The sequence below is a fragment of the Saccopteryx leptura genome, chromosome 1, assembly GCF_036850995.1.
Source record: "Saccopteryx leptura isolate mSacLep1 chromosome 1, mSacLep1_pri_phased_curated, whole genome shotgun sequence".
Taxonomy (NCBI): domain Eukaryota; kingdom Metazoa; phylum Chordata; class Mammalia; order Chiroptera; family Emballonuridae; genus Saccopteryx; species Saccopteryx leptura.
In genome coordinates, this window is record NC_089503.1 from 236783222 (window position 1) to 236807779 (window position 24558).

General features: G+C 41.6%; 1 protein-coding gene across 3 annotated transcripts in view; it reads left to right on the top strand.

Annotated features, from left to right (window-relative positions):
- Positions 1-24558, top strand: part of GALNT7 (polypeptide N-acetylgalactosaminyltransferase 7) — a 143056-nt gene that overhangs the window by 56483 nt on the left and 62015 nt on the right. For all 3 annotated transcript variants that reach the window (XM_066387899.1, XM_066387900.1, XM_066387898.1), the window contains exon 2: positions 21634-22094. In XM_066387899.1, coding sequence (XP_066243996.1) covers positions 21634-22094 — 461 coding nt within the window. The remainder of the gene's footprint in view (positions 1-21633; positions 22095-24558) is intronic.

The following is a 24558-nucleotide window of genomic DNA, read 5'->3' on the forward strand; positions in this document are numbered from 1 at the left end:
ATCTGTATGTCTTCTTTGGAGAAATGTCTATTCAGGTCTTCTGCTCACTTTTTAATTGGGTTAGTGGACCTAAAGTGTATTATGCTAAGTGAAATAAGCCAGATAGAGAAAGACAAATGTCAATATGATATCAGTTATGTGTGGAATCTAAAGAACAAAACAAATGAACAAACAAAATAGAAACGGACTTATAGATACAGAGAACAAACTGACGGAGGCTTGAGTAGAGGGCTGTTGGGAGCCAGGATGAAATAAGGTAATGGATAAAGGGGTGCTAATTGGTAGTTACAAAATAGGTATGCGGACGTAAGGTAAAGCACAGGGAATATAGTCAGCAGTATTGTAATAACTACCTACAGTGCCAGGTGGGCACTTGAATTATCAGAGGGAACACTTTGTAACCTATATGAATGGCTGTCCGCTGTGTTATATACCTGAAACTAATACAAACTAGTGTTGGATGCAAACTGTAATGAAAAAAATAAAATAAATATTTAAAAAAAAATGGGACTGGGAGGAAATGGAAAGCTAATTATAAGTTAACTTCTATGTCTCATAGAAGTATAATCCCTTTACTGCATGGTAAGTCTATTCTCTATAAAAGCAGTGTCTTGATATGGTACAGTACTCCTAATACCCTTTGCATTTCATAGTGAGCATCCTCATATTTCCTAGAAAACAGACTGGAGTGCTTGTGGATACATACTCTGTGAGGGCTTTTTCCTCTCTTTCCCTAAATGTTACTTCTTACAGCATGGAAGTTAAAAATGGAGCTCTGGTCTTCTATGTGGGTGGCATGTCCAAGAAATGTAGTAAGTTCCTTTCTGATGATATAATTATTTTCTGTCATCTTCTGAAGCCACTATATAAGTTTTTGGTTAGAATAAAATATCAATGAAGCCTTAATCATGGGCTTGATTGTGAATAATTTGATTTTATTCCATGGCCTCAGCAATACTTTAGTCACAAAAAGGCATTCATATCCTTTAATGAGGGTTTGAACAACTCAGAATTCACAGTACTACATCAGTCAGAAGAGTCAGCTTAACATAGAGCAAAAAACACTAGTCCTTACCTGTGAAAGAGACTGATTTAATTCTTTGTGCAAAATCATATCAAAATGTTTTGTCCTGTTTCACATGCTGTGAGGGGAAATCACAACCTAATACATTAACAGAGAAAAAGAAAACCCTGACAAGGTACATCTCATTGTTTAGAGTGTCAGAATTGGCTGTTTCTTTCATGTAAGTGGTTGCCAAAGACAGACTTTATAATGTGATAGAAAGCAGAATAAAGAGCCATTAAAGTGTCTATTAGATATTTGTAAAGCCCCTCAAATTAATTTTTTTGTACATTTCTAGAACGTAGATGTCATCATCAAGCAGTTTTATGTCAAGTGGGTGAGCATGGTAGCTAAATGCTCAGTCAGCAGTCACACGGACCAGAGTGCAAGTCCTGGATCAGTCACTTACTAATGGGGTGACATTGGACATGTTATTTCATCTCTCTGATCTTTGACTATCTCTGATGTAAAATGTGGAGTAAAATTATAGGACCTATCATAGGACTGTTGTGAGGACTGAAGTACATAACATACTTAACAATGTCCAATTATTTTATTTTTTTAAATCAACCTTTTTGTTGATCCTTCTTTCCCCAAGACCCATCCAAACAAACAAACAAACAAACAAAAAAACAACATAACACTCTCCTTTAGAAATATAGAGCTGAGGAGATATGATTCCTACTAAATAGGTATGATTATTTGGTATATGAGTGTAGGAATAAGGGGAATTGAAAGGTCACAATTTAGGAGAGAAGAAGATACTCAATAGAAACTCTTAAAGGAGTAGAGGACTATATAAGACTCGTCAACTAGAGCTTTTATTCTGGTTGAGGAAGAAAAAACTAACATAGCATAGTTAGAGGATTACAAAAGTATTAAGGAGCAGAAATTCATAAGAGAAGAAAGTATCACTGGAACAAGAACAGCTGGGAGGGGCTGAGTCTTTAAATGGAGTTGGAACTGAACCCAGAAAGAACGAAGAGGAGGAAACCAGGGCAGTGCTGTAGGCTAAGGTTGAGAGCATGAGCCAAACTCCTGGAGCAGGACTGGGAATGCTTTTTCTTTTAAAATTTTATTAAATTTATTAGGGTGACATTGGTTAGTAAAATCATACAGGTTTCAAGAGTACAATTCTAAGATACATTATCTGTGTATTGCATTGCGTGCCCACCACCCATAGTTAAGTGTCTATTTGTTATCATATATCATATTTGACCCCCTTTCTCCTCTTTTACCTCCTCCCTCCCTCTGATAACCACCGTACTGTTGTCTGTGTCAATATGAGTTTTTGTTCGTTTGTTGCTTTCAGCCTTATTTCACATATGAATGAAATCATGTGGTTCTTGGACTTTATTTTGACTCATTTTACTTAGCATGGTGCTTCCAGGGCCCATCCATGTTGTCACAAATGGCAGTATTTCATCTTTACTTATAGCTAATTACTATTCCATTGTATTTATGTACCACATCTTCTTTATCCAGTCCTCTATTGATGGTTTCCATGTCTTGATCACCATGTCTTGATCACCATAGAATGATGCAGTGAACATAGGGCTGCATATATCTTTGCAAATGTTTTCAAATTTTTCACATAGATACCCAGAAGAGGGTTTGCTAGGTCATATGGTAATTCTATTCTTAACTAACCACCATAGTGGTTTTCATAGTAGCTGTACCAGTTTTCATTCCCACCAGCAGTGTATACAGTGGTTCCTTTTTCTCCACAGCCTCTCCAACAGTTGTTATTTCTTGTCTTGTTCATAACAGGCAGAAAATCCTTTTATATGATCTCCTGAAGGGGCCTGACTGACTGGAGTCTGGGGGACAGCTTGAGCGAGTTAAAATGGGTGACATTAAAGGGCAGGCAAAGGATTTTGTATCTGATGTGTTTGAAAAAGATACATAGCCTTTCAATTTTTTAAAAAGATATTCCTAGCAGGCACTGTAAAAAAGCAGGGTTTAACACAGGTGAGTCTGTTTGCATCGCATCATAGATTAAATGACGGGGACTGTTGGAGTAACTCAGGCAGCAGTGATGCGAGTCTGGATTCCCAGGAGGAGAAAGATCCCTGTGTCTGCCACGATTCCAACCTCCCTGTTACAGGAGCAGCACTGCCTTCCTCTGGGCAGGCCCCTCCCTCCTTTGCTTTGGCTCCCAAACTCCCACGTTCTCAGGAACTTTCCATTTTTGATTACTCCTTCTCACATATATTTAATACCCCCCAACCTTGCCTTTCTTTAAAAAAGATCTGGTTTTTCCCACTGAAAACAAACAAACAAACCCCAAATCCCTCATTCCTCCTTATTTCCACCAGGTACCTCATTTCTCTTCTTCCCTGGGAGGCAGTTTTCACAAATGGGGTCTGGTTATGCCTGCACCCTTTCCGTACCTCCTAACTCCACCTTGACCCCATGACACCACCAGAATAGCTCTCACTAAAGTTACCAGTCACCTTCCCTTAACCAAATCCAGTCCTTGTTTCACTTGGCTTCTAAACAGCACTTTGTTGTTGACTGTTCCCTCTGTCTCAGACACACTGTCTTGGTTTTTGGTTTTCTTCAACATGTTGGGCAAGTCTCTGTCTCCTTGGTAATCTCCGCCTTCCCCTCCCCCTCAAGGCAGGGCTCACAGCCCTCTCCTCTTCTCACTCTATAATCTCACCCTAAATAGACTCATTCAGGTCCTATGTCAGTTTTCAGCTACGTAAAGATGTCTGCCAAGTTTCTATTCTCCAATCTATCTAGACTTCACTGAAATACGTAATACATATGTTTCCATCTTATCTTGAGTGTTTGAGAAGCACTTCAGACTCAGCATATCCGAAAAGGAATTTGTTGTCCTCAATCTTGGCCTTTGGCAGTGTTACCTCTTCCTGTGAATGACATCCAGATGTACAAATTGGAAACCTTAAAACCATCCCTGACACCTCTGCCTCCTTCATCAGACATATCCAGCCCATCGTTAAATTTCTTCATTTCCTAATTAGCCCTCACCCTCTCTGGCCTCCTCCTCGTCTGTTCTCGAACTCTTCAGCCAGTAGGCTCTTTCCAAAATGCTCTTGTCATTTTAGGACCTTTCAAACTAGAAACTGGCTTTTCACTGCTCTCGTATGCACACCTCACTCGTCACTACGGACACCAGACCCTCCTGCTTGGTGTGGTCACTGCCAGTCCTCAGCCTCACCTGGCGCCAGGTCCCCTGACTCTTTGCACTCGGCCACATTTAGTCCTTCTTACCCTACGCCTTTTTATTGTTGCTTAGCAAGAGTTTTATTTTTATTTTTTTTGTATTTTTCTGAAGCTGGAAACGGGGAGAGACAGTCAGACAGATTCCCGCATGCGCCCGACCGGGATCCACCCGGCACGCCCACCAGGGGGCGACGCTCTGCCCACCAGGGGGCGACGCTCTGCCCACCAGGGGGCGATGCTCTGCCCCTCCCGGGCGTTGCTTTGTTGAGACCAGAGCCACTCTAGCGGCTGGGGCAGAGACCAAGGAGCCATCCCCAGTGCCCGGGCCATCTTTTGCTCCAATGGAGCCTCGCTGCGGGAGGGGAAGAGAGACAGAGAGGAAGGAGAGGGGGAGGGGTGGAGAAGCAGATGGGCGCTTCTCCTGTGTGCCCTGGCCAGGAATCAAACCCTGGACTTATGCACGCCAGGCCGACGCTCTACTACTGAGCCAACCAGCCAGGGCAAGAGTTTTATTTTTAAATCAATTTATTTTGGTAACATTGGTTAATAATATATAAATTTCAGACACGGCTTTATAATTCAGTGCCTCTGTATTGCGTGCGTACAGCCAGAAGTCTGGTTGCCTTTGTTACCTTACATGTTACCCCCATTATCAGTTTGCCCTCCCTCATCCCCCCCCCCCCCATAACCACCATTCTGTTGTCTGACCTGTGAGTTTGTTTTTGTTTTGTTTTGTTAGTTTGTCCCTTTTTGTTTTCTATTCCACAGAGGCGTGAAATCCTCCCTGGACTTCTTGCCCTGGGGACTCCGTACAGCATGTTCTTTACCTGGTTAGCTTCTCCTCCTCCTTCAGATCTCTGCTCAGTAATCCTTCGTTCTCAAGGAAGCCTTCCCTAGCTTCCTAGACTAGATCAGCCCTCCTGAAAGCTCCTACTGCTCCAGTTTGTATGGTTCTTTGCTTATATGTCTCCCGCACTGGCCAGAGAGCTTCCTGCGGGCAGGGGTGTGTTTGCTTATCCTGTACCCCTGTAGCCTGGTACAGAGAAGGTACTCATCCATGTTTGTCAACCCGTCAGTTAGACATTGCTTTCGGATGTCTAGGGCAGAACAAGAGGATCTCAGAAATGCCTCTAGCACTCTGGAAGACGGAAAATAGTAGGATTTTTCCCACCGCAGCTGGGTGGGAGATAATTGTGAGCAGTCCTGAGGCCCCTCTAGATGAACGCTCTTGGGCCTTCTTCAGTGCCGTGTGCCACAGAGCTGAGACGAAAAGACTCCTTGCTGCCTGACCGGTGGTGGCTCAGTGGATAAAGCGTTGACCCAGAACACTAAGGTTGTTGGTTCAAAACCCCGAGGTGCTTGCTTGAGCCTAAAAGTCACTGGTATGACAATCCCAAAGTCGCTGCCTTGAGTAAGGGGACACTGGCACAGCTCCGGTCAAGGCACTAACAAGAAGCAATCAATGAACAACTAAAATGAAAGCAACTAGGAGTTGATACTTGCCAACCTCTGTCAACCTCTCCCTTGCGCGCGCTCTCTCTCTCTTTCTCTCTCTCTCTCCCCCCCTCCCTCCCTCCCCATTCCCACCCCCAGGCTTCCCTTGCCTATACCTTTAGGCCTTGGAATTCTCATTAATTTGACAACTTGCCTATAGTTTCTGCTCTGTTGACCACTCCTTTCTTCAAATTCCCACATTGCTTTCTCTAGTATTTTATTTCTAAATCTTTTTCTTATCCATCTGAACACATCTCAGCTCCTCTCCCCATTCATTTGCTCCATTAGAATACTCCCAAAGTCAGCCCTGATCTGGCATGCGCCCCTCTCACGGCTCCCATCTCTAAGAGAATGAAGTCTGAACCTCCTGGCATTTCTGAAGAGGCACTCTGAGGCACTGCCAACATCTCGAGTCTCATCTCCTGCCACCTCCCCATATGTCCCTGAATATTCCATGTTCTTTTATACTTCTGTGCCTTTTCCTCTGCCTGGAATGGGCTGCCAAACCCCCATCTCCATGCCCTTACCTACCGGCCTCTCCCACCATCTATATGTCCCTGAATATTCCATGCTGGGGACTGTCTGCTGTATTGAAACAAAGATCATGTCACTTAACAGCCTTGACAAACATACCTTCCCCGAAGCTGTGACTCCCTCAGTGGCAGGGCCTTTCTCTCTGATAGTGGTTTAGAGTACCTGGCAGATATTAGACCTGTAATAAATATTTGGATAACTAAAAAGGACAGTTCTTTTATCTTTTAATGATGCCTATAAATACTAACCTGAATGCCAAATAGTACTCATAATAGTATTATTGGCTAAGCATTCCCTGCTGAGATCAGGCCTGTTGATAGTTGAACAGTAAAACGTCAAATTTATTACATAAATAACCTTGATCTACTCTGAATATGTTTTCTCTGTCTCACGTAGTCACACCCTCCTAAAATGGGTTTCTAGTCAAAACATGGTAGTAAGATGTTGCTTCACACTTGAAACTGACATATCTGCCCTGAAAACTTTGAGGAATGGTTGTTTTTTGTTTGGTTTTTGAGGTGATTTTTTTTCTCTTTAGCTTTGCAAGAGAAGATTTTTACACCAAGCAAAATGTATGCGTTCCAAAGCCCCACATCACACTACTTTTTTATGAGCTGTTATGAAAGCCAAGCTTCAGGGCAAAGCAAGGAAGCACTAGAGGAAAAGCTGTTTTATGCATTTCCAGCTGCAAAAAGTAACATTTCATGTGGGACTGATGTAGTCATTCTAGAATTTCTCCCCTAAAGGGATAATAGGACATTGCTTTTTCAGCTTTCAAAAGGGTATTACAAACATTTGCTCCCAACACAAATACCACATTTGACCTCATTCTGCTCTCACTCAGTAAATTGTTTTTTCCTTACTATTATACGAATTATTGATGATTCTGTTGATGATGTAATTTCTGATAAAGTTTTCAGGAAGCTTTGGAAATCATTATGCGCACTCACTGGGATTGTCAGATGTGCAGCAGAATTAGAATTAGATGGTCTGGCTTTGGCTGGGGTTACATTATGAAACGTACTGTTATTGGAAACGAGCCAAAGGATAGGACTAAATAAGCACTTTCTTGGTTTAAAAAAAAATGTTTCCCTGGCTGGACAACTGTAAAGCCAGCAGCCATGGCCAGGGCCACTATCACAGCAGCCTGGCCCATGCAGGTTCGCATTGGATTCGGACAGTCGGTAAAGAAACAATGGAGCCAAAAACTGGTGGGCCATAGTCTTTAATTCTAGCTTGCACCCGGCGGGCAAGTAAAAACACACACTGGGCTCCAAAACCCACTCACATTCAGTGCTCACAAAGCCACTGACTTATCCGAGTTTCCTAGAATCAAAGGTTTCTAGCTCACCAGCCTTATTCTCCTCAGTTCCCCATCTCCTTCCTTATCCCAGATACAAACTCTGCACAAACTGGCATCTCACTCCGCACTCCGCCATCTTGGCTGCTTCTCCTGGCCTACACCACATGGCCTCCTTCTGCTCTCTGCTCTGCTCTCTCCTCTAATGATAATCTCAGGAACCAAGAGCGCAAGCTCCCATTCTGCCCCTATTTTATAGTGTAGCTTCACAACCTCTAATCCAATATACAAAATGGGGAAGTCTCTAATACAAAGTCACTTCTCTGAGGCATGATTGGATTGTACCACCCCACATCAAAAAGGGTGGGAAAGGCTTAATCCCAAAACCAAGCCCCAGGCTACAAGGATTCTCAACACACATTAATATCACCTGGGCGACGGCCTCACGTGGGCAGCACCATCTTTAACAAAGTGAGCATAATATATTTTATCTGCCCAACAACAATTCAGTTGGTTAGAGCATTGTTCCAAATCTCAGAGGTTGCCATTTGATCCCTAGTCAGGTCATATACAAGAACAGCTCGATGTTCCTGTGTGTGTGTGTGTGTGTCTCTCTCTCTCTCTCCACCCCCCCCACCCCCACCACCCCCACCACCCACCCACCCCCACCCCCCCCCCCATCGCAGTCCAGCCACGACAAGTCTATTACGGGGTCCTCGAATGGGAAAAGGTATGGAATTAAATAAATGATAGAGAATTAAAGATATATATCTACATAAAGATGGGTTCGGGAGGACCACATGGCGAACAGTCTCTACTGTTCCTGAGCCAATGCAATGGCGGCCCCCAGAAGCACATTTGTCTTTATTCAGGGAAAAATGTCCATTAGCAATTCAATTGTTTCCAAGACAACCCCACCATACCATTTAGATCTAACTTTACACCAATTAGAAACTAGCTTCCAGCCTCCTCTGGAGAACATGGGTGGGACAAGCAATAATCAGGTATAGCTCTTTGTTAACTGGGCAGGTGAGATGGGTGGTTAGGCCCAGCACCTCTGTCCCCTAGATATAAAAACACCTTGTTTATATTTCAGTCCCCAACACCCCCCCCCCCCACCTTCCTATCTCAGTAAAATCAATCAATAAATTTTTTTTAAAAAAATGCTAACACTGTGGACCCAAGGATTGATGCTGGGATCACTCTTTTAAAATATTTTACAGATGAGCCTGACCAGGTGGTAGCACAGTGGATAGATAGAGCATCAGCCTGGGATGCTGAGGACCCAGGTCCAAATCCCTGAGGTCGCCAGCTTGAGTGCTGGCTCACCAGCATGAGCACGGGATCGCCAGCTTAAGCATGGAATCATGGACATGACTTCATGGTCGCTGGCTTGAGCAAGGGGTCACTGGTTCAGCTGGAGCCCCCCGTCAAGGCACATATGAGAAAGCAAGCAATGAACAACTAAGGTGCTGCAACAAAGAATTGATGCTTCTTGTTTCTCTCCCTTCCTGTCTTTCTGTTCCTGAATCTCTCTCTCACTAAATATATATATCATATATATATATATATATATATATATATATGATATATATATTTACAGATGATCTAGAAAAGACAGTGAAAGGAGATTTTTAGCTCTTGTAGGTATGAAAGTAGAGTTGATTGACACAAACTGAAAGTTCCACAACATTATGGTAGTGGGCAGAAGAGAAACAGATGGGACCTCATTTTCAATCAATTTCAGCTTTTAACTCATTACTCCTTTCTCCACCTGATGAAATGCTGCGATTGTTCTTTGGAAGCATCTCATTCAGCAGAGTTAATTTCTTATTCTACTAAGCTATTTGGTTTTAAAATGTGTATTTTCTCTCTCTATGTGCATACATGATCTATATGCATACATAAATTATTCATGTGTTTAAAAATCTTCACAGGTTTTATTTTATAGTCTTTCTCTTATTGCTTTGCTTCCATTTTTTTTCTCCTCACTCATTCCCCCAATACCTTTCTTATTTTTAGACAAGTCATTTTGTAGGAATAATAGGGCCAGGTATTTATTATAAAATACTGACAATTAAGCTATTTTGTGTAACTTACTGGGGTTTTGTTTGTTTGTAAGAATGAAAATACCACTCAAGAGCTTTCTTTTTAAAATTCAGTAATTTCTTAGCTCCCAGAGTTAAAATCTACCCACAATATCCTTTAATGTTATATTTTTAAATATGTTAGATATATTTTAATATAGTTTATGTATTTTAAAATGTATTATAATCTGCCTTTTACTGCCTGTGGGAGATGGGGCTCTTAAATGACATTGGTGTACTTTGTATGTATAGCCCTGTCTTAACGAGTCAGTGCTCTTAATACGGATATAATGGCATGAACATGACAAGCTGCAGCACCTTTTGAAACACACTACAGAATTATTTATTGATCATTTTTGTTTCATACAAATGTTGGATTCTTAAAATTTGGTTTGAACCAGCTAAGGATTTATTATTAAATTTTCACCATAAGAAATATTTTTTCAACCTGTAAAATGCTGGTATATACACGATTCAGTTTATGAACCGAGGCATGAATATTTGTTAAGGTCTCTGAAAAACAGATTATTTGGCTTTCACAAATATTTTTAAATGTCATGTTCTTATACTTTTTGGTTAACTATCTATTATAATACTGTGACTTTGATTTAGACCATTACAAAATTTCAGGAATAAAAGTTTTTATAAAAGGAGAATCAATTTGTTGGTGTGTTTTTTCCCTACTGTAGACATTAACCTATATTTTGGTCCTTTAGTTGCCCATTTCTTCTCCCTTGAGTATTACCTGATATTTTTTCTGATCTTAGAATATCCTATTACTGTTTTACGATAAGGACCAAATTTAGCAGGAATCCATTTGCAAGATAAATTGGCCTAGAGCAGTGGTCCCCAACCCCCGGGCTGCGGACCGGTACCGGTCCGTGGGCCATTTGGTACCGGTCCACAGAGAAAGAATAAATAACTTACATTATTTCTGTTTTATTTATATTTAAGTCTGAACGATGTTTTATTTTTAAAAAATGACCAGATTCCCTCTGTTACATCCGTCTAATACTCACTCTTGACGCTTGTCTCGTAAGTTCGACAATTATATTTAAAAATACCACAGTTTTGGCCCTGGCCAGTTGGCTCAGTGGTAGAGCGTCGGCCTGGCGTGCAGGGGACCCGGGTTCGATTCCCGGCCAGGGCACATAGGAGAAGCGCCCATTTGCTTCTCCACCCCCCCCCCTTCCTTCCTCTCTGTGTCTCTCTTCCCCTCCCACAGCCAAGGCTCCATTGGAGCAAAGATGGCCCGGGCGCTGGGGATGGCTCCTTGGCCTCTGCCCCAGGCGCTAGAGTGGCTCTGGTCACGGCAGAGCGACGCCTCGGAGGGGCAGAGCATCGCCCCCTGGTGGGCAGAGCATCGCCCCTGGTGGGCGTGCCGGGTGGATCCTGGTCGGGCACATGCGGGAGTCTGTCTCACTGTCTCTCCCCGTTTCCAGCTTCAAAAAAGCAAAAAAAAAAAAAAAAAATACCACAGTTTTTACGCCGGTTGCATAATTTTATTTTGTGCATTTATCCGACCCACCCTAAAGGCTGGTCCATGAAAATATTTTCTGACATTAAACTGGTCTGTGGCCCAAAATGGTTGGGGACCACTGGCCTAGAGGAACCAAGACTGCCACCCAAGTATTTACTTTCTCATGTTTAAATAGAGTACTTATTTTCCAAATTTCACGTGCAGACATGCATGGTTTATCCAAATCTGAAGAGAGAAAAAACTAAAAGGGAAAGGATTGTTCAAATTTTAGATTTGTAGGAGAGTAATGTTTTTAGTTATCTTATTTGGATTCCCCAAATGCTAGCTTAAACCAAGCCAAGCAGTGGCATAAGACAGTGGATTCAAAGTCAGTTTATATTTCAACAGGGTCATAATGTACAGATGGCCCCTAGCTAGTATTGTCCACTTTCTTAGTCTGTGAAGAAACATGCCCTGAGCAGTGACTGTCTGCTCGGTTCTTGGGACACACAGATACATAATGCACTCTCACATCCTCTCACATCCTCCGAGAGCCCTCAGTCTAACTGGGAAGAAATACGTAAATGAATACTAAGGCAGCGTGGGCAGAGTGGTGCTGGAAATATTCACTGGACTGTGGAGGGAGGCAGGGAGGTTACCTGGAGCCCATTCCTGAGTTTAGAACTGTTGACTTGAACCAACAGGTACTTAAATGGTAGTTTAACATTCACACAGTAGAACCTTAGAGATTATAGTGTTAGTACAGAGATGGATTATGTGTGAAATTCCCTTTATTCAATTGTAATTTTAGTTTATGTTGAAAACTGACAGTTTTTATTACTAAGAAATTTTCAATATACCCTGATACCTCATTGACATGGTTTTAAAATTTTTTTTAGCCTGACCTATGGTGGCACAGAGGATAAAGCATTGACCTGGAATTCAGGTCGCTGGTTCAAAACCCTGGGCTTGCTCAGTCAAGGCACATAAAGGAGTTTATGCTTCCTGCTCCTCCCCACTTCTCTCTCTTTTTCTCTCTCTTCTTTCAAATGAATAAATAAAATAAAAATAAATAAAAATTTTAAAAATATTATCACAGTTTTAAGCAATTCAATCACTTTAGTTGGTTGAACTAAATTTCATTTTAAATGCTATCTACTTCTGAAGAAATGTAATGTACTATTACCCATGCATACTTATATCACTGTCAAAACCACCTTTAAACTGTCTTTAATCACTGGAATAATCTACAGTATAAAAGATCAAACATAAAAATCAGAATATTTTTATATTTATTTTCCTTTTTAGGATAGCCTTTTATCACAGAAACATTTTGAATAAATGTATATCCTATAAATAAATTCATAATTGTTCATTAAATATGGGTTCTACTGAAATAAAGGTGATATTTCTTGTCAGTTGACGAGTGATTTTCCTGAACCCTGAATGAAAAGTTGCCTTCTCTTAGAAATAAAAAGTATACTCACATATATTATTCAATTATATGAATGATATTAAATGTCAAAAACTTACTGTGGTATCTATGTACTTGAAATAGAGATGACCACGGAAATTGGACACGCACTAATTTATAACTTGGGATACCATCAGTGCATAATTATCGTCAAAAGATAGAACATTTGAAGCATGTTTCAGTATTTTTAAATACTAAGTTGAAAATAAGTTAACTTGGTGGGAAAAAACTTGTTTAACCCTTGCTGAGTTTCTTAGATGATTTTAAATGCTTAGAAGAAATGAGAGTTTTTCACTCTTAAGCATCCAGGTTTTATCATTTACCTGGAGGAGAAAGCCCTTGTGGCTTAGAAATTGCCAGGATGACAGTCATGCCTTTGCCTTCCGCTTAAAAATGGGATTCACATCCTGACCTGTGGTGGCGCAGTGGATAAAGCGTCGACCTGGATTGCTGAGGTTCAAAACCCTGGGCTTGCCAGGTCAAGGCACATATAGCAGTTGATGTTTTCTACTCCTCCCCCCTTTTCTTCCTCTCCCTCTCTTTCTTTCTCTCTCTTCTCTAAAATGAATAAAATCTTTAAAAAAAAAAAAGAAGAAGAAGAAGAAAATGCAATTCACCACCTCCAGAGGGAGTGGACCCAAAAAAGGTGCTTGGACCAGGATAGACTAAGAGCTCATTCCAGGCATCAGAAAATGTAAATACTGTTAAATAGCCTTCATCATATTATTTTCAATAATTCAATAGTTGATTGCCCAAAAATAGCTGGTATTTTTCTACTGAAAATATAATACTTTCAATACTTTTAGTTTTCTCGTAATTTAATTCAGGCAAATTACAAACTCATTTTGTCTCATCCGAGTGAAGGGTGAGTAACTATGTTTAAATTGGGGAATAGAGCTCAAGACTTAAAATTTGCCATGTCTGTATTCTGTGTGTGACCATTTTCATTCTACGGGATGCACGTGGAGATCGTCAGACAATTATTGTGTCAGTGCAGATGGATGCTGCTTTAAGATCTTGTGAAAATCTAGATCCACAAATGCTCACTAACCAGTTGCACAATTATGAGATTTATTGGGAGACTCTTTTATAATGTTCAAAAATGTGATAGAGCCAACTTTTAGAAAAATACCTATTAAATTCAGTTTATTCACAATAGTAGAGGATAGATCTGTATTTTATCCTGTATTTGATATTTTGCTTATTTGGTTAAGGAGGGGTGGCATTTAATTGACTCATAGTGCCCTTTTATGAACCTGGTAAAATCTTTCCAGGAGGTGGTTAAAACTGCAGTACTAATCTACCTGTTTGTAACTGTGCTTGCCATAGTATATATATCATAAGTTTTGAGAGAACAAAAATAAAAGGAATCATCACTAGCTATTATGTAATAGCAGATCTCCACAGTCCAAAGTCTCAGTGTTTCAGTCCCTAGAGTAAGTCTGGGTCAGGCTGGCTTATTGTGTAGTACTTAGCCGTGGACTGGTGGTTTTCCTGCCAAAGTCTAATTTATGGTACTAGATAGAGTTGCTGACCTGATCTGTTTTGGTGGAGCAGTTACTGTGATGTCGGCCATGCTGTTTTGTCCTTCCTGTTACCTTCTGGCCTATGTCCTGGCCTGGGACTTAGAGGGAAAAAAGGAGGAGGAGAAAGAAGAGAGAAAGAAAGGAGCAAGGAGAAGAAGGGAGAGAATTTCTCCTGAGTCTGTCTTTTTTGGGAGATAATCCTTCTATCAGAATGTAGTACGTTTTCTTGCTGATAAGCCACATCCTTCTTTATTTTCAGTTTTGTCATAGTTACTAACAGCGACATTGCCATTGTCCTCAAATCTCTTCCTAGTTTATGGTCTTTAAATGTACAGACTTGGAATAAGGTCTTTTTCGATAAGAGAGGATACCCTAACTATTCAAGGACTGATAAGGTCTCTATTTAATCTTGGGTTTATTCATTTTAAACCCAGATTAAGCAAAGACAAATTACTTGACCCTTGTCCCTCCTCCCATGCCCAATAGGGCCACTGACTCCCAATGCAGCCAACTCAGTCCTGTGAAAGCAGTAAGACTGGATGGTATTCAGACATTTTTTTAGCATAAAATGTCAGCAGGGAACAAATCAGCTTAGAATCGTGCTCTAGGTCACCAGAGAGTATCAAAGGCACTGAGGCTGGAGCACCCCCACTCCCACCCACATCCTGCCACACGTTGGTGAGAGTCTGGAGGCCCAGCCACACACCACCCCATTGCATCTGAACTGCAGCACCTCTCTGATTCACCGCCTCCCTCTCTGCTCTCTCAGTCCTGTTTCTTCTGCTGCTTCAAGATGAGTAAGTGCAACTAGAGAAAGGATGCTGATATGTTTTTTCTAAAAAAAAGGGTTTTGTTGTTTGTTTTGTTGTTTTTAGCAAGAGGGTTTTTGAACCATATCATTAAGTTTGACTTATTACATTTCTTTTTGTATTTTTCCGAAGTGAGAAGTGGGGGGCGGCAGACAGACAGACTCCCGCATGCGCCAGACTGGGAGCCACCTGGTATGCCCACCAGGGGGCATTGCTCTGCCTGTCTGGAGTGTTGCTCCACAGCAATCAGAGCCATTCTATTGCCTGAGGTGGAGGCCGTGGAGCCGTCTTTAGCACCTGTACCAACTTTGCTCCAATGGAGCCTCGGCTGTGGGAGGGGAAGAGAGAGACAGAGAGGAAGGAGAGAGGGAGGGGTGGAGAAGCAGATGGGCATTTCTCCTGTGTGCCCTGGCTGGGAATTGAACCCAGGACTTCCACACACCAGGCGGATGCTCTACTGCTGAGCCAACTGGCCAGGGCTGACTTGTTACATTTTTAAGTTCTGTGGTGCATACAGAATGATAACCAAATAATGTGCATCTTATTAGCAGTGGCCACTTCCTAAAGCTAAACTGTTAGGTTTCAAAAGATTATATGACTACAGAAATTTATTAAGAGCTTAGTTTTCCGGGATTACTTATAATATCAAATCCAAACAAGACTCTATTATTTTCACTGTCTCTAAAGACTATTTTTCTAAATCCCTTCATATTAATACCATTTCTACCAAGGCACGACCATCTTGGACAAATATCATACATAAATAAGACATGGGAGTGAGGAACTTTGTTAATTATAAGGTGAAGAGTAAATAATCTGATCTAATTTCTGATATCCCACATTTTCATCTGGTGATAAGTGGTTATATTTTTTTATACACTTCCACCTTTATGACCATACTGATCTTGGAAGATTATCTGCTGATTCCCTTTTCCATTTCTAGTCTCCAGGGATTCATTGATTTTGACTCTACAGTAAATCAGCTGGTGCTTGTGAAGGTATCACGGTACCCATGAGTCACAAGGCATCTGGTAATTTTCATTCATTCTCAGGAAGGAGTAAGTAGTTTTTCTTCTCAGGGGAATTGAGTGATTATACTGCTGTATAGCCATTCTTTCAGTCATATAACATTAAGATTTGACATGATAATTCTTAATTGACTTGGGACTAGACAGACAATTCTCATATTTGGTTCTGCCTTCAGAATTAATGACATACAGGCTTTGAGAAATGAGTGAGTTCAGTTTTTCTGGTATTACATAGCATTATTAAGAGTGCAGTGCTGTGCAGAGAACATAAAGTTACATTCCATTCTCTTGATGAATTCATAAAGTATTGCCAGAAAGGATATCTAAGCCCCTCTTTCACATTCCATAGTCTCCATCCTCTGTTCCCTTTTTCTTCTCAGTATTTTTTTTTTGTTTGAGAGGAGGGGAGATAGGCAGACTCTCGCATGTGCCCTTATCAGGATCCACCTGGCCCCCATCTGGGGCTGATGCTCTGCCCATCTGGGGCCATGCTCTTAACCGAGCTGTATTTAGCACCTGAGACAGAAGCTGCCTGGAGCCATCCTCAACACCCAGGGCCAACATGCTCCAATCAATTGAGCCATGGCTGTGAGAGAGTAAGAGAAATAGAGAGAGAGAAGGGGGAAGGGGAGGGGTGGAGAACTAGACGATTACATCTCCTGTGTGCCCTGACCGGGAATTGAATCCAGGACATTCATAAGCCGAGTTGACACTATCACTGAGCCAACCGGCCAGGGCCCTCAGTCTCTTTCATAACCAAAATATTTAGGATTCATTTATTTATTCAGTAAGTATTTAAAAAAAATTTTTTTATTAGTGAGAGGCAGGGAGGCAGAGAGACAGATGCCCTCATGCACCCCGATCCAGCAAGCCCCCTACCCGGTGATGCTCTGCCTGTCAGGGGCCATTGCACTGTTGCTCAGCAACTGAACTATTTTCATGCCTGAGACAAAACCATGGTGCCATCCTCAGTGCCTGGGGCCAACTTGCTCAAACCAATTGAGCCATGGCTGCAGGAGTGGGAGTAAGAGAGAGAGAGTGAGAGAAAGAAGGAGGGGTAGAGAAGCAGATGGTTGCTTCTCCTGGGTGCCCTGAGAATGGAACCCGGGACTTCTACACGCTGGGCCAACAATCTACTACTGAGCCAACCAGTGAGGGCCTATTCAGTAAGTATTTATTAAGGACCTACATGCCAGGATAAGCATTGGGAAAGCAATGGTGGCACAGTCTCTCCCCTTTCATAGAACTTAGAGTCTGGTGTGGGGGTTGGGGAGGGGCAGATCTTTCCCATCGCCTGTCTTTGTAAATAAAGTGTCAAGGGAATACAAGCATATCCATTCATTAACACATTATCTGTGGCTGCTTTTGCAGTATAGTGGCAGACTTAAATAATTGCAAGAGACCCTATGGTCTGCAAAGCCTAAAATATTTACTACTTGGCCCTTTCACAGAGAAAGTTAACCAGTCCCTGCTCAAGCGGGTAGGAGAAATAAGTGCAGACTGGAGCCTGAAAAGCTTTATTCACCTTGTCAAGAGGATACATACTAAGGGAAGGGGGCCATGGTGGAGTGTTGTAAACAGGGAAAGTAACATATTCCTATTTCAGTTTTAGAGGTCACTGTGGCTGCTGGGTAGAAAAAGTAATGAAGAGAATAAGTGCATGCGTTAGAATGAGAAGCAGTAGGCCCTGGCCAGTTAGCTCAGTGGTAGAGTGTTGGCCCAGTGTGTAGATATCCTGGGTTTGAGTTCCCATCAGGGCACACAGGAGAAGCACCCATCAGCTTTTCCACCCCTCTCCTTCTCACTTCTCTCTCTCTCTCTCTCTCTTCCCCTCCCACAGCTATGGCTCGATTGGAGCCATTGGTCCCAGATGCTGAGGATGGTACCATGGCCTCCACCTCAGGTGCTAAGAAGAGCTCGGTTGCTAAGCAATGGAGCAATGCCCCAGATGGGCAGAGCATCACCCCCTAGTGAGCTTGTGGGTGGATCCCGGTCAAGGCATATGCGGGATTCTATTTCTGCCTCCCTTCCTCCTCTCACCAAATTTTAAAAAGTGAGAGAGAGAAGCACTAAAGCATAGTGGTTAACTAAGAGCATGGGCTTTTAAGCCAGACTGCCTGGATTCAAATTTTGACCCCAGCATGTACTGATTCTAATGTTAGGTAACTTCTCTGTCAAGATTCTCTGTAAAATGGGGATAACTGTGGAACCCCGCTCTTGGGACTAAATAAGTTAATATGTGTGAAGCACTTAGACCATAGTGGTTGTAATTATCACTGTTATTGCTATTGTAGTAATCCTGTGAGGAGGTGAGGGTGGCCTGAACTAAGGAAGTACCAGTGAAGGTAATGGAGGGAAGCAGCCAGGTTTTGGAGCTACACAGGTGATAGAATTGACAGGAATAATTAAATGATTGGATGGCAGTCGGGTAGATAAAAGAACAGGAAGTGAGGATAAGGTGCAGGTTTGTACTTGATCAGTTGAGTAGAGAGTGATTCTTATGCCCAAAGTAGGAAAGACAGTAACAGAAACACGTTTGTGATGTGGGGTCAGTGTTAAGTTCAATTTGGGGTCCCTTAAATTGAGGTACAAGGTTGATATAAGTAGAAATGTTCAGGAAGCAATTGACTGTAAGGTCCGGAGATCAGAAGTGTGGTGTGGATTGAGAGAATGGAGGTAGGAGTGATCAGTAAGCTTGCTCACCAAGCTTGGAAGAGAAAGAGATAACCCACAATGAGGGTGGGTGACAGGTAGACTTTTAACAGAACTATACAGAATACCAAAGTTAAAATTTAAACAAAGAACCCTTAAGTCGAGAAAAGATCGAAACAACTTGTGGAGGAAGATAAGCATGATGTTTGAGTCTATTCAGTATTCTCTGGTTGAGGTGGCTGAATTTGAGAAATATTTAAATTTTCAATTTTTATGTTAGTGTAGGCCACCCTACCCCATACTACATATTTCACAATTTTGCTTTCTTGATTTCATGTACTGTGATGTTCCTTATTCTTCTAGTGTATGATTTTTTTCCCTGTGGACTGTTAGGCAACATAGTGGATGCTGTGGTGATGATGGATGTTGACATCTGATGGCCTGTTCATTCTGCTTTTCTGTATTTTTTGACATTTCCTTCCCTTCATTTTTTTACCTCCCCAGCTATTGATTTACTTGGAGACTTGATTTGAGAAATTGAAGTGGGGAGAATGTGTTTCTCCTTTTTGTGTTGTATTTGGTTCAACATCAACAACTTGGCTACAATATCTTAAGAGTATTATAACGATTTCTTTATTTTGTTGACAACACTGTCATTCTTGAATATGATTTTGGAAAGAGCCAGGAGAGAAATTGGAGAGATGGACACTTTCTGTCCTCACTATCACATACCTGCTTTGGTGCCTACATCTCTGTTACAGTCATGCTTGGCTTCCTCCCCTGAGGATGAGTTACTTCTCACAGAACCTTCCGTCCTTCATGAGTGAGTACAAGGTTTCTGGCTGGTCTGCCTCCTGCCTCTGCACCTCTGCCTCCTAGTCGGGCTCACAGGTCAGGCTCCAGCTAAGTCCCTCCTGGAGGGCGTACCAATCAGAAAGGCCAGATCCAAAAGACTTATCTACCTAGAACACATGCCTGAAGAAAGGCATCATATTTATGGAATCAGACTGAGTGTGGCATTTTATATTTAGCTTTGTGTTATTGGAGGAAAATTGTAGAACTTTGAAATGGACCAAAAGGATTACTATCTGACTCAGCTAAGTCATGTCTTACTTTTATTATCTTTGAGCTATTTTACAATCCTGTGAAGATAGAAAACTGACAGTAATACAAAAGGTTCTTGTCCATTGAAAAGGAAATTGTGTACTGTGGAATGCAATCGGATATTGCCTTCTGGATAACAACCAATTTTACAAGTTTTGCATATATTTGTAAATTCTTTGAAGGCTTTTTATTTTAAGATTTTATTTCATTGAAGATCTTTTCCAGTCAGGCAGTGCCAAACCAGAAGTGGTTAGGAGCGCTCCCTCTTCGGTATTCGTGATGTTTATATATTTGTCTGTTCCCTGAATTTACCTTTTGGGACCAGTTGTAACATCCTACAAATTCCCCTTTTAATTAATGAGCCAATTACAATCTTTGTCCCATTAAAATTTTTTTCTTGTTGTCTATACATATGTCTGTTTATACAAGCATATAACATCTTTAGAGAGATTGACAAGAAACGATGGCAGCCTCTACAGAAGGTCAGTGGGAAAACGCTTTTTACTAGATGCCTTTTTGAGTTCTTTGAATTTTTTTTTATCTTATGCTTTACTAACTAAACAAATGGATAAATTTTAAAAATTCATTTCTGAACTCTCTAAAATCGGTTCTTAGTTAGTCCTTACCAAAAACGTCAACCTCAACTCAATTCACATTTGAATTAACTGACTTTCTAAAAAGAGATCTTTGTCACTAAATAAACTACCAGTAAATAGCAACCTACCTGTGAACATCACACCTACAGCCTTACTTCTGTACCTTTCAGAGCAAAGTTTTTATTTTTAAGGTAGCTCCAACACTGTAGAAACATATAATTCTATTTTGAATCTACTGTGTTAAAGGATCACAGCATGTTGGCGTGGGGTGAGGCGGCAGACCAGCTTGCCTATTTTGCAGGCATTCTAAGTTCACCTTGCCCCTTGCCAGGGCTGTGCATACTCAGTAATCCCCTTGTCTAATTATAGCTGGCGGCTCTCCCTTTAAGCTAGAGGTTCTCAGGCTCATTTGCATGGTTAAATCACCTGGGAGCTATTAAAAATCTGAGTGCCCAGATCAATTAAATCACAGAGTGGGGGGGAGGACATCAGTATTTTTTAAAGTCACTGGAGTGATGCTTTAGTTGAGAACACTGCTTCTTCATGCAAAGAATCGTCCTGATTTAGCAGAAACATCACATACAGTAAATACTTCAGGGCAAAAGCACTGTGGATCCAGACTGAAAGATCACACACATGATGAGGAGGGTCCAGACAGAAAGGGGGGGGCAGCCTTCACTGAGTCTACTTACGCGCAAAATCTATTTTTACCTGGGCAGGGGTTGGGTATAATGCAGAAGCCCAAAATGACTTGGTTACAGTTATTAGAGCTTTTTAAAAAATGGTTTTCAGTTCAGCTGAGGTCTTACTGAGTAGAAAATACCAAATTGGGGCTGTTGAGTGCATATCCCCGCCTTGTTCCTCTGCAATAAAAGGAACAAAGCCAACCTAATGATGAGTGGCATCTCATACCACTGCCACCATATGGCTATACTGTATGTTAATGACACAGAGCCATATTTATCATACACCAGTAAGCTGGGAAAGTCATATACTGTATAACATGACGTATTAAGTGTCTGCCTTTGTCAAGGGTCCTAGAATGCCATTGCTCTAAGCCATAGGAGAGTTAGGTTTAGAAGGAGAGAAGTAAATAGTGCATCCCTTCATTTAGTTTGGGAAGGTAAGGCAGGGAAATAGTCATTTCTTGGCATGCCCTTCCCTCCCTGAAAGATATCTTCTAATTGGAAGTCCTGCTTCTGGTTCATGCTTTCAACCTGCTTTCAACCATTTTATTGTTGAAAATTGATATCATAAACTCTGCTGTGGTTTGCCTTCATGTACTCATTGTATATCCCCCCTCCCTTTTGTATAGGAAGACAGAGATGTCAATATTCCCATGCCTAACCGAGGAGGCAATGGATTAGTTCCTGGGGATGACAGATTCAAACCTGTGGTACCATGGCCTCACGTTGAAGGAGTAGAAGTGGACTTAGAGTCTATTAGAAGAAAAAACAAGGCCAAAAATGAACAAGAGCGCCATGCTGGAGGAGAGAACCAGAAAGACATAATTCAGAGGCAGTATCTCACTTTTAAGCCTCAGACATTCACCTACCATGATCCTGTGCTACGCCCAGGAACCCTCGGTAACTTTGAGCCCAAAGAACCTGAGCCTCATGGAGTGGTTGGTGGCCCTGGAGAGAATGCCAAGCCATTGGTTTTGGGACCAGAATTCAAACATGCAGTTCAAGCCAGCATTAAAGAGTTTGGATTTAACATGGTGGCAAGTGACATGATCTCACTGGACCGCAGCGTCAATGACTTACGACAAGAAGAGTAAGCACACATCCTCTTCTTTCTAAAATTGGGGCAGCTATTGTTTTGATAGATACTTAGTTAGATGCTTAGAATGGAGAAAAGATTTATGCCTTTATTTCAAGGAAGTAAGAGGATCTTTGGTCTGCAAAAGGCCAGAAGGAAAAGATCTCTTCACTCATGTCGGGATGTTGAAGGTATGACGTATAAAATTCTGGGATCTTCCTCATGAGTCCTACTCAAAATTGGGTCCCCAGACTGACACCGGTCTGGGAACTTTTTGTTACCAGTCCACAATGAGAAAATGAGCTTGTACCAGGATGTAAATCCACTATTAAATACTTTATTTAGTTCAACTGACAACCTAATAACAAAGTTTTCTTGGTGTGTTACTTTTCATTCTGGATCTAGCTCTTTACCTTGTCGAGAGACAATAGCACATAGTAACACTGTCCTAAATGTCTCATATAATTAACTAGGTATTTTATGTTTCCTTTCATTTTCCCCTCAGCACTGAGACTCCTGAGTCTGCAAAAGGAGCACTCAGACAGATAAAACTATAGCCTAAACTTCCAAACTCATTTCATGTAGTTTAATTTAAAATAAAGGATTTCCAAGTCTTAGCTTTTGATAGCTGGTGATTATTGAATGAACTCAAAGCTTTTCTCTTTCAGTTTATTCAATAACCGGTTCTACTCCTCTAGGATCTAAATGGTGTCCATTAATGCAGATGCATATTTAATTCACTGCTACTAGAAAACTCTCAAAATGTATTCCTGATGATGCATTTTTAACAAATCTTCACTTTAGAGGTTAACATGGCACATGCACGCACACACAAACAGCAGCATTCTTTCTGACCACAGAGTAACATTCTGTACCTAATATAGTGCCACTCAGTAGACTCTGGACGCTCATGTATTTCTCGGTAGGTGTGAGAGAGGGTGAATGACATGTGGGAAAAGTAGAAGGCTTAGAAATACAGAGCCGTGATGGCGAGAGGCATATTCTCTTATAGGGAGAAGAGTTAGAACATCTGAAGGGACTAAGGAAGGCTCTTGGAGCAATTTTTTCCTAATCAAAGTAGAAATTTACCTAGTCAAAAGGTTGCCATATTTCACAAATAAGAATAGAAGTGATTCAGTTAAGTTTGAATTTCAGATAACAATGAAAAACATTTACTATAAGTATGTCCCAAACAGTATGTGAGACATACTTTTTAAAAAAGTATTGTTTATCTTAAATCCAGATTTAACTAGGTGTCTTGTATTTTGTTTGGCAACCGTTCAAGTCAGGAGGGAGAAGAAAGTTATTACAGAGCCAGAACTGCCAGGCATGTACCCTTTAGGACCCATAACAGGATCTGCAGTCCCTCATCTGGAGTGTGTCCCGTCATCTAAAATGCAACACTCAGTCACAGTACTCATCTCTTTACAGGTTCTCTGAGAATCTCTTGATGGCATTCTCATCACTGTTAAGTTATCTCATTTAATTCTCACAACCGAACTGTAAGAGAGACCTTACCTGTGTATGTCGAGTCTGAGGCTTTGAGTTGTGCTTTCTTGTGTTTGCCTAGCAAAGTGGTAAAGCTGTGATTCAAGCCAAGGTGGTGTGGCGTGGAAGCCCTCCTCTCTCCTCCATAGCACCCCTCAGGTACGTCAGTGTGCCGCAGTGCAGTATACGCTCAGAGGGCGAGCTTAGTGCAGAAACTGAGATCGCAGCACATGAATGGTTTATAAAAGATGTGTCTTTTAAAACACCAGTATAAATCTAGCTCACTTTCTATGTAAGAAATATGCTAGAAAAATCAAATGACATTAAAGACAGCTAGCTATATATAGGGCTCTCCTTCCCCTTCAGCCCTCACATCTGTTATGTCTACAGAGTCTCTTGTTTCCACCACCAAAATATGTCTCTGGTCATATCCGAGTGCTCTTTCATCTCCACTGCCACCACCCAAGTCCAAGCCACCATGTCTCTCGGAACCCTGCAAGGGCCTCCTTCCTGATCTCTCCATTCCTACTCTTGCCTCCTACCTTACACAGGAGCCAGGGTGGTGTTGGACCCACCAATGTAGCTTATCTTAAACCATTCTTTGCCTTTCTAAGGTACTTGAAATAAAACCCAAACTCCTAAGCAGCAGCAGGCCCCATGCTGTGACCCTGCTGGCCCACGGCTTGCGGTGCTGGCTTCTCCCGGCTCCTTGCACGCGCTCTTCTCTCCTCCGTGAGGGATTTTTCCCTTCTTAAGGCTGGCTCCTCCCCATCCTGTAGGTCTCAGTCAGAGTCTTTCTCACCACCCTATCTAATTTGGTAATGCCCTGCTTTATTTTCTGTTACTGTCCTCTGGCCATTTCTTTCCTAGCATTTATCAAGTTTTATAATTAGATATTGATTTATTTTGTTTATTGACTACTACTCTTACTAGATGATACACTTTCTTCACCAGCTACTTTGAGTAACTGACAACTAGGACCTTGGTAGTA